The sequence below is a fragment of the Petromyzon marinus genome, chromosome 9 (assembly GCF_048934315.1).
Source record: "Petromyzon marinus isolate PM22_M1 ecotype Great Lakes invasive population chromosome 9, UKy_Petmar_22M1.pri1.0, whole genome shotgun sequence".
Lineage (NCBI taxonomy): Eukaryota > Metazoa > Chordata > Hyperoartia > Petromyzontiformes > Petromyzontidae > Petromyzon > Petromyzon marinus.
The window spans coordinates 8,016,912-8,028,992 of NC_133675.1; the positions used below are offsets into that span (position 1 = coordinate 8,016,912).

Consider the following 12,081-nt stretch of genomic DNA (forward strand, 5'->3'; position numbering starts at 1 on the left):
CGTAGTACGATATAAAAATTTCAGTTTGAAAAGGGAAAGCGTTCTTGATGGGCTCCGTATATCTGGTGGCAGGGCGAGGAGCATGAGGAAAGGGTGCACTGGCACGTGTGAGAGTCCGGAGGCCTCGCGCCCGTGATTTGCAGCGTGCCACTGTCGGCCACCGATGGGTTTCCGCAATCGCTGATGCTTAATGGCACCTGAAACGTCAACTGGAAAAAAATGTGTTCCCAGTCAATCAAAAAAGTTGAGGTGCGAATGGCAGTTTATTTCCACTGGGAGATAGGGTTTATGAGCCTGTAAATTAAGCTGCTCTCGTGTTTTATAGTCACGTGCAATTGTTGCAAACCTCGTTCTTTACAAAATTAGTGTAATATCCGTAAGTTACGGAAACGGGTAAAGGTTCCATATTTTGGTTTCGTAAAAATTGCGTGACAAAATTTTGTTTTGTTATGATCGCATTTTTCATAAGGTTCTTAAATGTACTAAAACTCACATGATGGCTTCAATGTAATATTTGTTAAAGGTTGGTTGGATGGGTGTTACTGCTAAGATCGAGCCTTTGTGAATAACACACTGTATTCTTTTTTACTCTGCAATCCGTCAGCAGATTGCGGCTGAACTCTGAAGGATAATAGTCTGTTCATGGCACAGAGGAGATGGGGCAATGGTATCACAATTCTGCTTTGTTTATCTGGGTCACAGCAGGGCACGGTGGGTGGAGAGACGTGGTCGTAACACTCTGGGACTCTTGCTGTGTGTGTCATTGCCCCAGGGTGTTACTAGTTACACCCATCCAATAAAAAAAATCGGTACAATTACCAGCACGGATGCCTAAAATCTCTTTTCATTATTTTCCCCTCTCGTCAACTGCAATTCGCATATATCTCTACATGGTATTTTGTACTGCGCATAAATGGAGATAGCGGTGCTCACTGCAAATACCCTAGGGGCACTGCAAAGGCCATTGATTTTAAGGTCTGTTTGGAGGCTCTTACGGTTGCAAAATGAGAATGTATATTTCACACTTCCATTGCCACGACGTCAGCCCTGCAGTGCTACATGTAACATTTAAGCAACCATTAAAATGTACTCATAGCTCACTAGAATTAGAGATGGTACTTGTTACGGGTACTGACACTTGCCCACAAATGTGAGCTCGCAATTGGACGTGCAATTATCGGAGCTGATAAAAAAAATGTTAACAATTTATCAGCTGATGTTGGCCTAATTTTTTTTAACAGTAATGCAGCCTGAAACCTAATTTGGGAAGAAATTAAGCATGCTGCTTTGGTTATAATGTTGTTTTCTGCATTTTTGGAATAGCTTTGTATAGATTTCAAGAATGTATCCTATGGGTTTCATATTGCACGTTGGTAATGTCACAACGGCAACTGCAACTGAGTTGTGGTTTCCTATAAAAAAGAGCACATGTACAATATTGTATAGATAGATCCTGTTGAAATATTTACCACAGCAATGCAATTGTACCAAAAACGACATCCTTTTTACATGCCTTATAGGTGTATATGAATAATTTGAAGTAGTATATACTTGTACATACTACTTCATGGTAATATATACTTGTACAGTATATACTACCTTGAACATTTTCTATTTTACAAAATACTACACAGACCCGAGTATAATGCCAGTCGTGTAGTTTATGTGCATATTGCAACACTTGGAATCCCTTCAGGCTGCAGTTTTGCTCCTTTGACTTGCATTGTTATACTTAAATAAGAATCGCCGATATGAGATTATATTTTTTCCCTTCTTGTCACTTATTAAAGTAAGCGCGAACAAATGCTTTTGGTGCTATGACCTGCAGCATGGAACCGTGCATTCGATGGGTTGCTGCAGGCTTGCAAGTTGCGTGTGCATCGTAGTGTGTGCACGATTTATTTAGTTTGAACCTTCGGTAGCTGTTCTGTAACCGAGCATCAGATGCGGTCGCTTTCCCAGGAGAGCTCGGTAGACAGCGGATCACATCGCATTTGCTGTTTTTAAGTGTACTTCTGAAAGCGTCTGTGCTTTAAAAAGCTTGCCTCATGACTCCCCTAACCTAGGCGAGTGTGCAGGACAGGTCTCGTGATTTGAATCCATCTCATTTTCACTCTCCCTCTTCCCTTTTTCTTCCCCTTTATAATTTCGTTTTCCTCTCTTGGCCATTGCTCTTAACAACACTGGCACAATGCACCACATCCATTGGATTGTGTCATTGTTGCCCTGGGTGTTGCATTTGTCTTTGTGTCTTGCGTTGTGTGTATAACGATGCGTCGATTAATAGTATAAAATAGATTTTAACACTCGTGATACAGCCATCGCGAACTGCGTGCGTATTAATCAAATATTTGTTTTATCCATCTCATCATTTAACACTCGTGATACAGCCATCGCGAACTGCGTGCGTATTAATCAAATATTTGTTTTATCCATCTCATCATCAGCAGCCATGATCTATCCACTGTTGGATGAAGGCCTCAACAAAGTCATTGCCATTCCTCACGGTCCTGCAATGCAACGATCCTTCCAGCTCCTGCACACGAGCCGATCACATCACGACATCGCTCCCAAGACGTCTCCTTGGGTGTTCCCTCCTTTGGCTGCCATGCCGTTGTTACTCTTGACTTGGAGTGTGTGATTTCTCCTGTCACTTGAGGTCACAACATTGACCGAAATATAAACAATAGTCAGCATTCTTCAATCCAACCGCGACTCCAAATCGTGGGGCGAATTGTCACACCTAATTTTCATATCTGTGTCTGTGTTTGGGGCTTGTGTGTGCGTGTACTTACATGCTCAACTATGTGTACGGCAGTGTGCAGCATCATGAATAATTTAAATAAGGTACATGTGCATGTTGTAGCCAATTACAAAGTCATGTTAATTTACATTTCTTTGTGAACCCTCTGCTGAATGAAGACCTCCCCAGGCCATGTTGGGTATGAGGGTTGTTTCACCATACTTCACCATTCTGGTGAGTGCGGGTTGGTTAGGATGTCACTCGTCACTGGATGTTCGTTGTGTGCTGGAATCGAATTCAGATCGCCTAGGCATAGCACAGTATGGGAATCATTACACCACCACTCCCTATTGTTATCATTAATAACGGAAATTCTTGTTCAAGTCGTGACAATGGACACATATTTGGAATGAATATTCTCCGTTTTGTTACAATGCCAGATAGAACGTAATTCATACGGTGGTGTCGTTATCGTGTTCTGTTAAGTTGCAACCAACATTTTAAATTACTCCAACCGAAATTGCATGATGATGATAATAATAATATCTTCACCGCCTGCTGCCTAACATTCCCCGGGCATTGAGAGCAAGCATTCTGCGAGTGCGAACACCAGCAGGAGGCAGTCATAATTACGTTTCCGTTTTGAGACGGTGTAGCTTTGGTGTGAACGCAGAGGGCCTCCCGAGGGGAGGGGGTGCTGAGCCTGTGATGTAAATCGTGAGCCGCGTTTCTCATTGCTACGTTGACTGGGTGCCGTGGCGCTGGTGCAAGACAAAGATCCCCCGCACCATCCCCCACGTGTAGCCTGCAACAAACTGTCTGGGCAAGTGCTGTTAGCGAGTAGCACCTACGAAGGCCGGCACGTCACACACGAGGAGGATGGGTGGCCAGCATCACGCCCGACCGCCTTTGTCTCCCCCAGTGGCGATGTTTACTACTACTACTACTACACACCGCACACCGGGCACTCATTTGAGACCGAGTCGACCTAGGGGCGGCCCAGGACCGGCTCAAATCATCGTCACTTGGGGGTGTTGGCCGTGAACGGGAATCGAACTCTGGACGCCGGGTTTCGTTGTAGCGCAGCGTAGCGCTGACCGCTCCAAGGCAGCACGCGGCTGCGCTCGCAGAATGCAAAGCAGTTCACGCGCACGCGCGCGCGCGCGATCATCTGCGCGAATCTTCCGCAGCTGCCTCTTTGAGCTGCCTCTGCCCCTCTCTCTCTCTCTCTCATGTTTGCCTTGCGGTTATCCTTGCACGCTCGATCCGCAAAGATAAATATAGTTAGGTAAACGTGCAAAGAAAGTACACCTCTCCATTAATCCAAGCCCCAAAGAAACAACATTACAATCCAAGTCATTTAATCTGGTAAGTTTGCTATTTTATTTTGTGCGCAACATTAAAAAAAAACCCCGCTGTGTTTAAACAGTAGCACACCTGCTGTCAACGCCGTATCAGTGCCCTACCTTTATTTCAGACCAATTCAGACCTTGTTGGTCACCCCGTACCCTTATAAATATCAACGTTCATCCTACAAGGTCCCATCGCAAGGGAGAAACACAACCATAGACAAAAACAAAATGTTGCCCGTATTGAAACGGCTGTACGCCGTATGGACCTCAAAACTCAATTCCCCTATACAATAATAAGGAGTAAACCGAATGGGTTGACAGGGATGCAGTCGAGGCGGGCCGTTTGCGTTTGATTGTTGCATGCCGGCGGTAGTCTTGTCATTTAAACAGCGTGTGGACATATTCAATTAAGGCATCTTCTGTTCTTCCATTCATTCCTTGATAAATTGGACTCCATCATTTTGATTAAAACGCAATTCACCCCCGGTAGTCGTATATTGCGATGTCTTGTAGTTTTATGTCCGTTACCCTTGCGTGTACAAGTCGCTCTGCGCGCGTGTGTGTGTGTACCTCCAGGCAGACGTGGCACGTTGATGGATGCGTTTGACTCGACGTCGTGCATACGTGACGAGTGTGTCCCACAGGTTTTCCTGTCGATAGCTGGACACATCAACTCTAATAAATGTACCCATGGGTCGAGTTCTAATTGTTCCCTTTGCGATTATATACACTTACTCATTTTTTTTTGCAGCCTTTGGAAAGCTAATCCATTCAAATGCATGCTGAGCCACAGACAATGCAATTACACAGCTTAATAATCCTACGTAGCATATTCACAGAAAATGACAGCACAAAGTCCTGATTTGGTGTCGAGAATTGAATGTAAATGATCTGGCTGCTACGTTTTTGTAGTTGTTGGATAATGCGATTAAAATGTGTGCACAGTCGACGAGACATTCTTTTATATTTCCACCATGCAGGTTTGGCTGTTCCGTGGACTGGAAGGAGTTAGCCAGCGCATGTCGTTTCTACGTCTTCTGAACATTTTGGCTTTGAAAAGCTTTTAACAGAGCCAGCTATAGGCATACTCTGCACTATTGTGGATTAAATCAGCAAGAACATTTCGTCTTTTTTGTAGACCTTTGAAATAAAATACATGACTTCTATAAAAAAAAATGTATGCACTAATTCACTAATCTATAGAACCTTCAGCCATACATTCTCAAGGGAGAAGATACGAATAAGAGGGAGACGATTTTTTCGTGTGAAACTGAATACAAAGGGTGCTTTTACCTCGGGAAAATAAATTACTTTAGTTGAGGAAATAAATTGTACAACCTTGAACAATATATTTTTTATATTCAGTTATGATTGCCATTACAAGATCGATACTATTTTCCTCAATGTATCTGTGCTTTATCATTCTCATAATTGTTTTTACTTGGCCTCATGAAATGTTGACAAGATATGTGTGAAAATGTTGTATTGTAAGAACGTATTATATTTTACATATTTTTAACATAATTTAGTTGGTTCTCAGACAAGACGTTAGTTCGTAGTTTTGTCATGAAACATCAATAACAATTACCACACGATACTGTATATTACAAATAATGATATTTGATAACTTAAAGGTATATGCCAATGGATGATCTCCCCATGCTCTGTTGGTCATGGGCATTGTTTTTGCCATACTTTACAAAACTGGTCAACGTGGGGTTGGTGAATCAGGAGAGAGGGATGGCCCAGTACTGTTTCACAAGCCACTCGCCACTGATGTAAGTCAGGCGGGGAATCGAACTCACAGAGGCACGCTCGTAGCAAAGTGCGCTAACCACTCCGCTGCAACTCCACACACATATCGCTAATACCTAGCGTTGAAAAATTACAAAGACGTATTAAAATTCAACCTGTGGACAATGAGGTAAAACATTTTTTCCCAAGCTTTGAGCAGTGGTTTCCTCAGGAGAGGTCATTAATGCGTAATTGATTTTTCAATGCATCACCCCTTGAGGAAAGCAGCAAATGAGTGCTGTGGTTATTTTTTCGTAACTCCCGTCTAAAATCGCAGCTTTTTCAAAGTGTGAATACAGTGACAGCTTATTTGCATTCAGAGGAAAATTTTCCATTACGATTTGTTCAAAGCAGAGGTTGTGTATGCTGCATGTGACAGGTTAATGTCCTTTGGGTCATTCTATTTTAATGCATTTTTTTTAAATGTGCCTTGCTAGCAAGTACCATACACCACTGACATTCTTGAAGATGTGTTGTTCATGTGTTGAGCATTTTATACAAAACATCACACATTTTAGATTGGATATAACAGGATCATTTCGCAAGAAGTAATTTTGATTTTTTTTTTCAAACATGAGATTGAAAAAACTGTTTCATATATAGAATAAGGCAGTTGTCACATTATGAGTTATTAAATCACGTATGATTTATTTATGTGATTACCTTCATGCTTATGTTATAGAGCTATCTCAACAAAATAAAATAATACTTTAAAATGTATTTGCAGTTTTCTATCATACAATTGATAAATGCATTATTACTAATATTTAATGATTTTCACCGTAATTTCTGGTATGTAACAAACTTTAAGAACATGACAACTAAAAGTAAGAAAATATATTTTCTGCATTTTAGCTGTCCAGAAGCGGTCTAAGAAATAAACAAAAAAATATTTGTAATATACCTTAATTAGACTGCAGAAACATTACTCAACGATGTTTTGTTAGTGTTGTGCCAAAGGGATATATAGCGATTCCTCCTGGATGTATTGCTCTATGGAGTATTTACTAATATTTTCTTTGCTTCAAATTATATTGACTGCATTTTTTAAAATTTGTATTTGATTTTTCTTATAACTGAATATCAAGTAACATTTGACGTCTACCACATTTTGTCTAAAATTCTAATGTCAGAAGCCAATTTACTCCACATTATCTAATTTGCCTCATGCATTTGAATAACTGGCTGACGTTTAGCTTGTCAGACCTTGTTTAGGCAGCTGGAAGCTTCATTAACGTTCTAAAGTTAATAACAATTGTTAGCATAAAATTGGTTTCTACATCAAAGTGAATTATGGTGAGAATAAGTGGTTCGGCTGACAAAAGGCATGAACAAATATAGAGCCGACTGCATCTGTCATTGCTCCATGCCATACCAATTATCTGGTGTTGACCACCACTGCATTAGTAGGTTTTCAGAAATGTCGTTGATGCTCATACACCAACATATAGTGCAGTATGAACCCGGTGAGTTTGGTTCCTGGCCATGGCTCACATGACTGGATAGCGATGTTGAAACCAGTTCTACCCCTTGACCAACCTGCACTGACCATTGTAACACTCTTTTGGTCCTTGTAATTGTTATTATAGGTCATAACATTTGCCATGACAAGTTACGCCCTAGGCTTCGTTACTTATTCCAAATAATGTTTGCAATAATGTCTTATATTGTAAACGTTCATTTGAGTCATAACCTAATTTTTAGAAATGTTTTTTTATTTTAGTTTAATTCTTTATCTTCATGGACAACAAAAAAACATTTCAGCATTTGAAGTAAAACGCCCTGGAAGGTCGCATGGTTCCCATGCTTCGACATTGTCAGTTGAACAAAATTAATGAAAATGCAAATTGTGCGCCTTGTTAGAGCTGTGCGCTGAGGTCCCCAGCACCAGTCAAGATGTAAAACAATGCTCGAAGGCGGATTTTGGAAGCATTGATTAATGCCAACTTGCAGCAGTTCTGCTGACGCTCTCATTAATTAGAATCTCCAACCTCTTTAGATACGGAGAGTCACCCAAATTAGTCTTTCTCACAGATATAGCATTATTTCTTTTGTCCACGGTTTTTGTCTATGTGCACTCCAAGCCCTTTGCAAGCCTGCATTGATTTATGGATATATGTGTCCCTTTGTCTGTGCCTTTGCATTTGCGTGCCATTTGTCTGCTGAAGCGTTGTTGGCAATTACAGCAGTATTTATCTTCCAAGTGCTTTACTCATAGATTATTCTCACTTGTGAAGTTGCGATTATATAATAACATTAAGTTTAAGCCCTATGTCAATGCACTGCTGCGCACAGGCCTTCCCATGTTCTACAGGTTATAGGGATGTATTGGCCATGCATCACCATGCTGTCCAGTGTGGGTTAGTGAAGGGGGTGCCCAGGACCAGTTTAGATATCACTCGCAACTGATGTTAGGCATGGTTGGGAATCGAACTCAGGACACTTGGTTCCAAGTGCAGTGCGCTAACGACTGCGTCACCGAATCATATAGCGAACATAGAATATAGTCTACCTAGAAATATATATGTATATTGCCAGCACGAGCAAGTACAAATCAAAGATAATCATCACTTTTGTGCAAGGAGGGTGACGTTCAGGCAATTGGCCTTCTGCAGAGCACAGAATGTGATGTGCTAGAGGACCATTGCCTGAAACATCAGCCTATAATACATGATTCTGTTGTGAGGAAGTGTTGGCAATGAATGTGGATAGTTTTGTTCGTTTGCATATATAGTCAGTTAAAAATAAAATTGACTATTGAGTAAATGAGACAGGCGTTGAGGCAATGCTTTGGAGGTGAGGGTTGGAATATCACACAGATGGGTAAATCTCCCACATGCACTAGGCTGTGACGGTGGTCAGGAGATGACAATACAGCACGTGGATTCTTAAATCATTCTGTGCTGAGCCTTGCGTGTTACGGTCGAGTATGGATGGATTTTATTCGGGAACTCAGGTTTTCTTCACAAATGACAAACACATAAAAAATCAAATGGGTCAAACATGTCAATGCAGGACCCTCATAGAAAAGGTAAGACTCAGTGAGACTTTCTTGGATAAACAAACGCATTATTGTTGTTGTTGTGATTCTGCTGGGTGAGAGCAGCTGGTTAGGCCAGTGGTCAGTGTGTTTCACCGTTGAGCCAATTTGCATTGATTTAATGGTTAGGGTCCTGCTGCTGTAATAATTACTGTTGGATGGTCGACACCACGAGGTATTGACTGGAAAAAGTAGGTCATTGTGTGCTGATGGCATAGCCTCAATTACAAAATATTAATTTTCCCACAAATACAGCAACATAAATCAATAACTCTCACAATGAAGTTAAAGTTGGCCACAGTTCTATTGCAATGAAGTTCATGAATGTCAATGAGCTCTTAACTGGCTAAGTAGAGTAAATGTAATATATACAATAGGGAGAAATATGCATCATATGCTGTTATTTCTTTATTTAAGCGTAGATTACAATTAAATCAAAGTCTCTTCATTTAAGGAAACGTGGATAACAGAGTGATACAGTAAACATGCAAAGAAATTGTTAAAACATCTAACGTATCAATTTTTTATATCAATATGAACATTAAATAACAAAGAATGAAAGCATTAATGAATAATAAATGTATATAAACAAATTGACAACTTAAAAGCATGCAGTCTACATTTTTAAAACTGTAATGAATATTTTCCAGTGACCTGTACAATCCAGCGTCATGAAAATGGCTCCGGTCATCCTCGCAGCTACTTTTGGCTAGCATTGCGAGCTTCCAGATGCACTTTTTCGGCCGTCTGGAACGCTCTTCCTTCCGATATTAGGAAGCCACTGGAGCTATGCACTTTTAAATATCGATTGATAATTAATTTCTATAGAGCTACTTTTTGTGTTAAGTTTGTTGTCCTTCCCCCGCACCTCCGGTTGGCTACGTATGGTGCGAAAGAAGTTCGACATACAGACGAATAACCCCCACAAACTAACTGCACATCACAGGGAGGCCCTCATCCAGCAGTGGGTTAGGAAAGGGCTGCACATGTGCTTGTTACCTACATAATCCAGCATTGATCTTTATTTCTCGACCCATTTTGTTGTTGATAGAATAGTGCGAATGATTCCAGTCACAATGGTTTGTGACTAGATGCATGGGCGTACATGTTACAATCGGTGTATACGAGTATGTTTTCTGTACACACTTGGAGGCAGACCATGTGGATCCATTTGAATGCGGCCGTTACATTTTAAGCGCTTGTACATCTGTGATAAAAATTGGCCCTTGGGGCTTAGGTTTAAGAAAACATGTGTGTCGCTCTTCTCTTGCAGATCGTACTGGTGAACGAACCCCACGTGGAGAGGAGTCTACACGTGAGCCTGGATGAAGGGGCCAGCTTTCAGAGGATACGAGTGACCTTCAGCCTGCAAAGCCTCCTCTTCCACCCGCACATGGAAGACTGGTTGCTGGCCTACAGCCAGGATGGAAAGGTCTGTGGGTGCTACAGTCACACGTCTGACTGCCACTGTGAGCACATAGTCGATCGACAGGTCACATACTGTGGGGGGGCAAAGTTGGGGCACACTCATTCGCTTTAGGGAGCGTGAAAGAGTAGGCCGAAATAGCCTCGAGAGGGGCTGCACCTCGAGCTCCCTCTAGCAGAGGCCCTTTCCACCAGCAGTGGCGTGAGTGAGAAATTGCAGGGCTGCACCGTTACCTTTGTGGTCACTGAGCTGTTCAAGTAAAAATCGCAGTGATCTATTCACGATGCTGCCATGGCCCATTCTGTTTCTATACACAATAACAATTTGCATCCCTTTGTTAGTCAACTGCTGGATGAAGGCCTCCTTTTATGTAGACTTGATATTTTATTTTTTCAGTCCAGTAGTCTGTAATGCAAGTCTTCCCATTCCATTAGATGCCTGATGCATTAATATACTTTTATGACTTAAAAATAAGCCCAACATTAAGTTGGTGAAACATTTTTCATTTTATTTTACAATTCCCTTTATAGTTGTACTAATATCATTCATATTTGAAAAGACTGAGTGGAGTATATTTTAGCTGTAAAATCTAGATTGTCCAGTTGAGTTACTCCACTGTAAACCCACTCATATTCAGACTTGTGCCACTTTCATCACATGCTCGATTACATCCCATCAGATAGAACACTAAAACAAAGAATTGTGAACGATTATATATTCCGTTCATGTTTCAGTAGAATTTATATTTATTTATAGATGTCATCGGTAACTAGTAATATGTACACCACAGCATTTATACTATTGGCTCCGAAACCTTTTCTTGCCTTTTATAAACAATCCAGCTGTACGTGTCAATGGAACTCGGAAGAGACTGGCATTTGTTGCAAGAACGGGTGTCAGATGGCCGATATTACTGGTAAGGAAAATCGTGCACATTTATCATAACATGTTTATTGCTGTGCTTTGAACAGATATGTCAATGTAAATATGGTGGTTGTATTCCTCTCATGTCGTCTGCTGGCAGGGCTGTTCCTGATATCGACAAGGATCAGGAGCTCGTGCACGTGGAGGTACAAGGCGCAGATGGTGGTAGGTGGATATCGTTGCTCATTCGTTAGGAATGGCGTGCTTGCTATCTCTCTCCACAAAAAAATCTTGAGCTTCGAGGACAATATCGTCTGGTATATTTGTCATACTTTCTGACAAAATGTACCAGCAACATTATCGGCAAAACCATACCGGAGGATAGCGTAACTATGAGATACAAAATCAACATAATCTCATTCGCGCAGTATTTTCAAATCCTTCTCGTTGTAAATGTTGGACACGGTCAGAGAAGTTACTTGTGGGGCCGTGTTTGTTTGCCAAGGGAGTTATGCGCAGGTGCAGCATCACCTTCAGCGCTGCAATGAGGGTTCCACTAAATTACGAGAGGCCTCTGCCATTGTGTATCACCTCAGCTTCCCACAGTGCGACCCTTGTGGGTTTTTTTGTGTTGTTGTTGTTTCAAATTAAAAACAAGCAACGAAAAGACACAGCCTGCGAATACTTCTCCGATTCTGTCAAGCTCCATCTGTTAATTAATTGTTTCATTATTCAAGGAGCATAGTGCTCTACCATCAAGAGCATCTATTGAATATCGAATCAGAGAAACTTATCAGAATCAAACATTCTGCTGCAAAATGCATGGCGTCCATTTCCTAAAATGAATTTTGCATCGTTCGTT

At 41.3% G+C, this 12,081-nt stretch overlaps 1 protein-coding gene across 2 annotated transcripts in view; it reads left to right on the top strand.

Moving 5' to 3' along the window:
• LOC116940599 (VPS10 domain-containing receptor SorCS2-like) overlaps positions 1-12,081 on the top strand; it is a 93,230-nt gene that overhangs the window by 39,563 nt on the left and 41,586 nt on the right. For both annotated transcript variants that reach the window (XM_032950642.2, XM_032950641.2), the window contains exons 4-6: positions 10,203-10,361; positions 11,198-11,271; positions 11,380-11,444. In XM_032950642.2, coding sequence (XP_032806533.2) covers positions 10,203-10,361; positions 11,198-11,271; positions 11,380-11,444 — 298 coding nt within the window. The remainder of the gene's footprint in view (positions 1-10,202; positions 10,362-11,197; positions 11,272-11,379; positions 11,445-12,081) is intronic.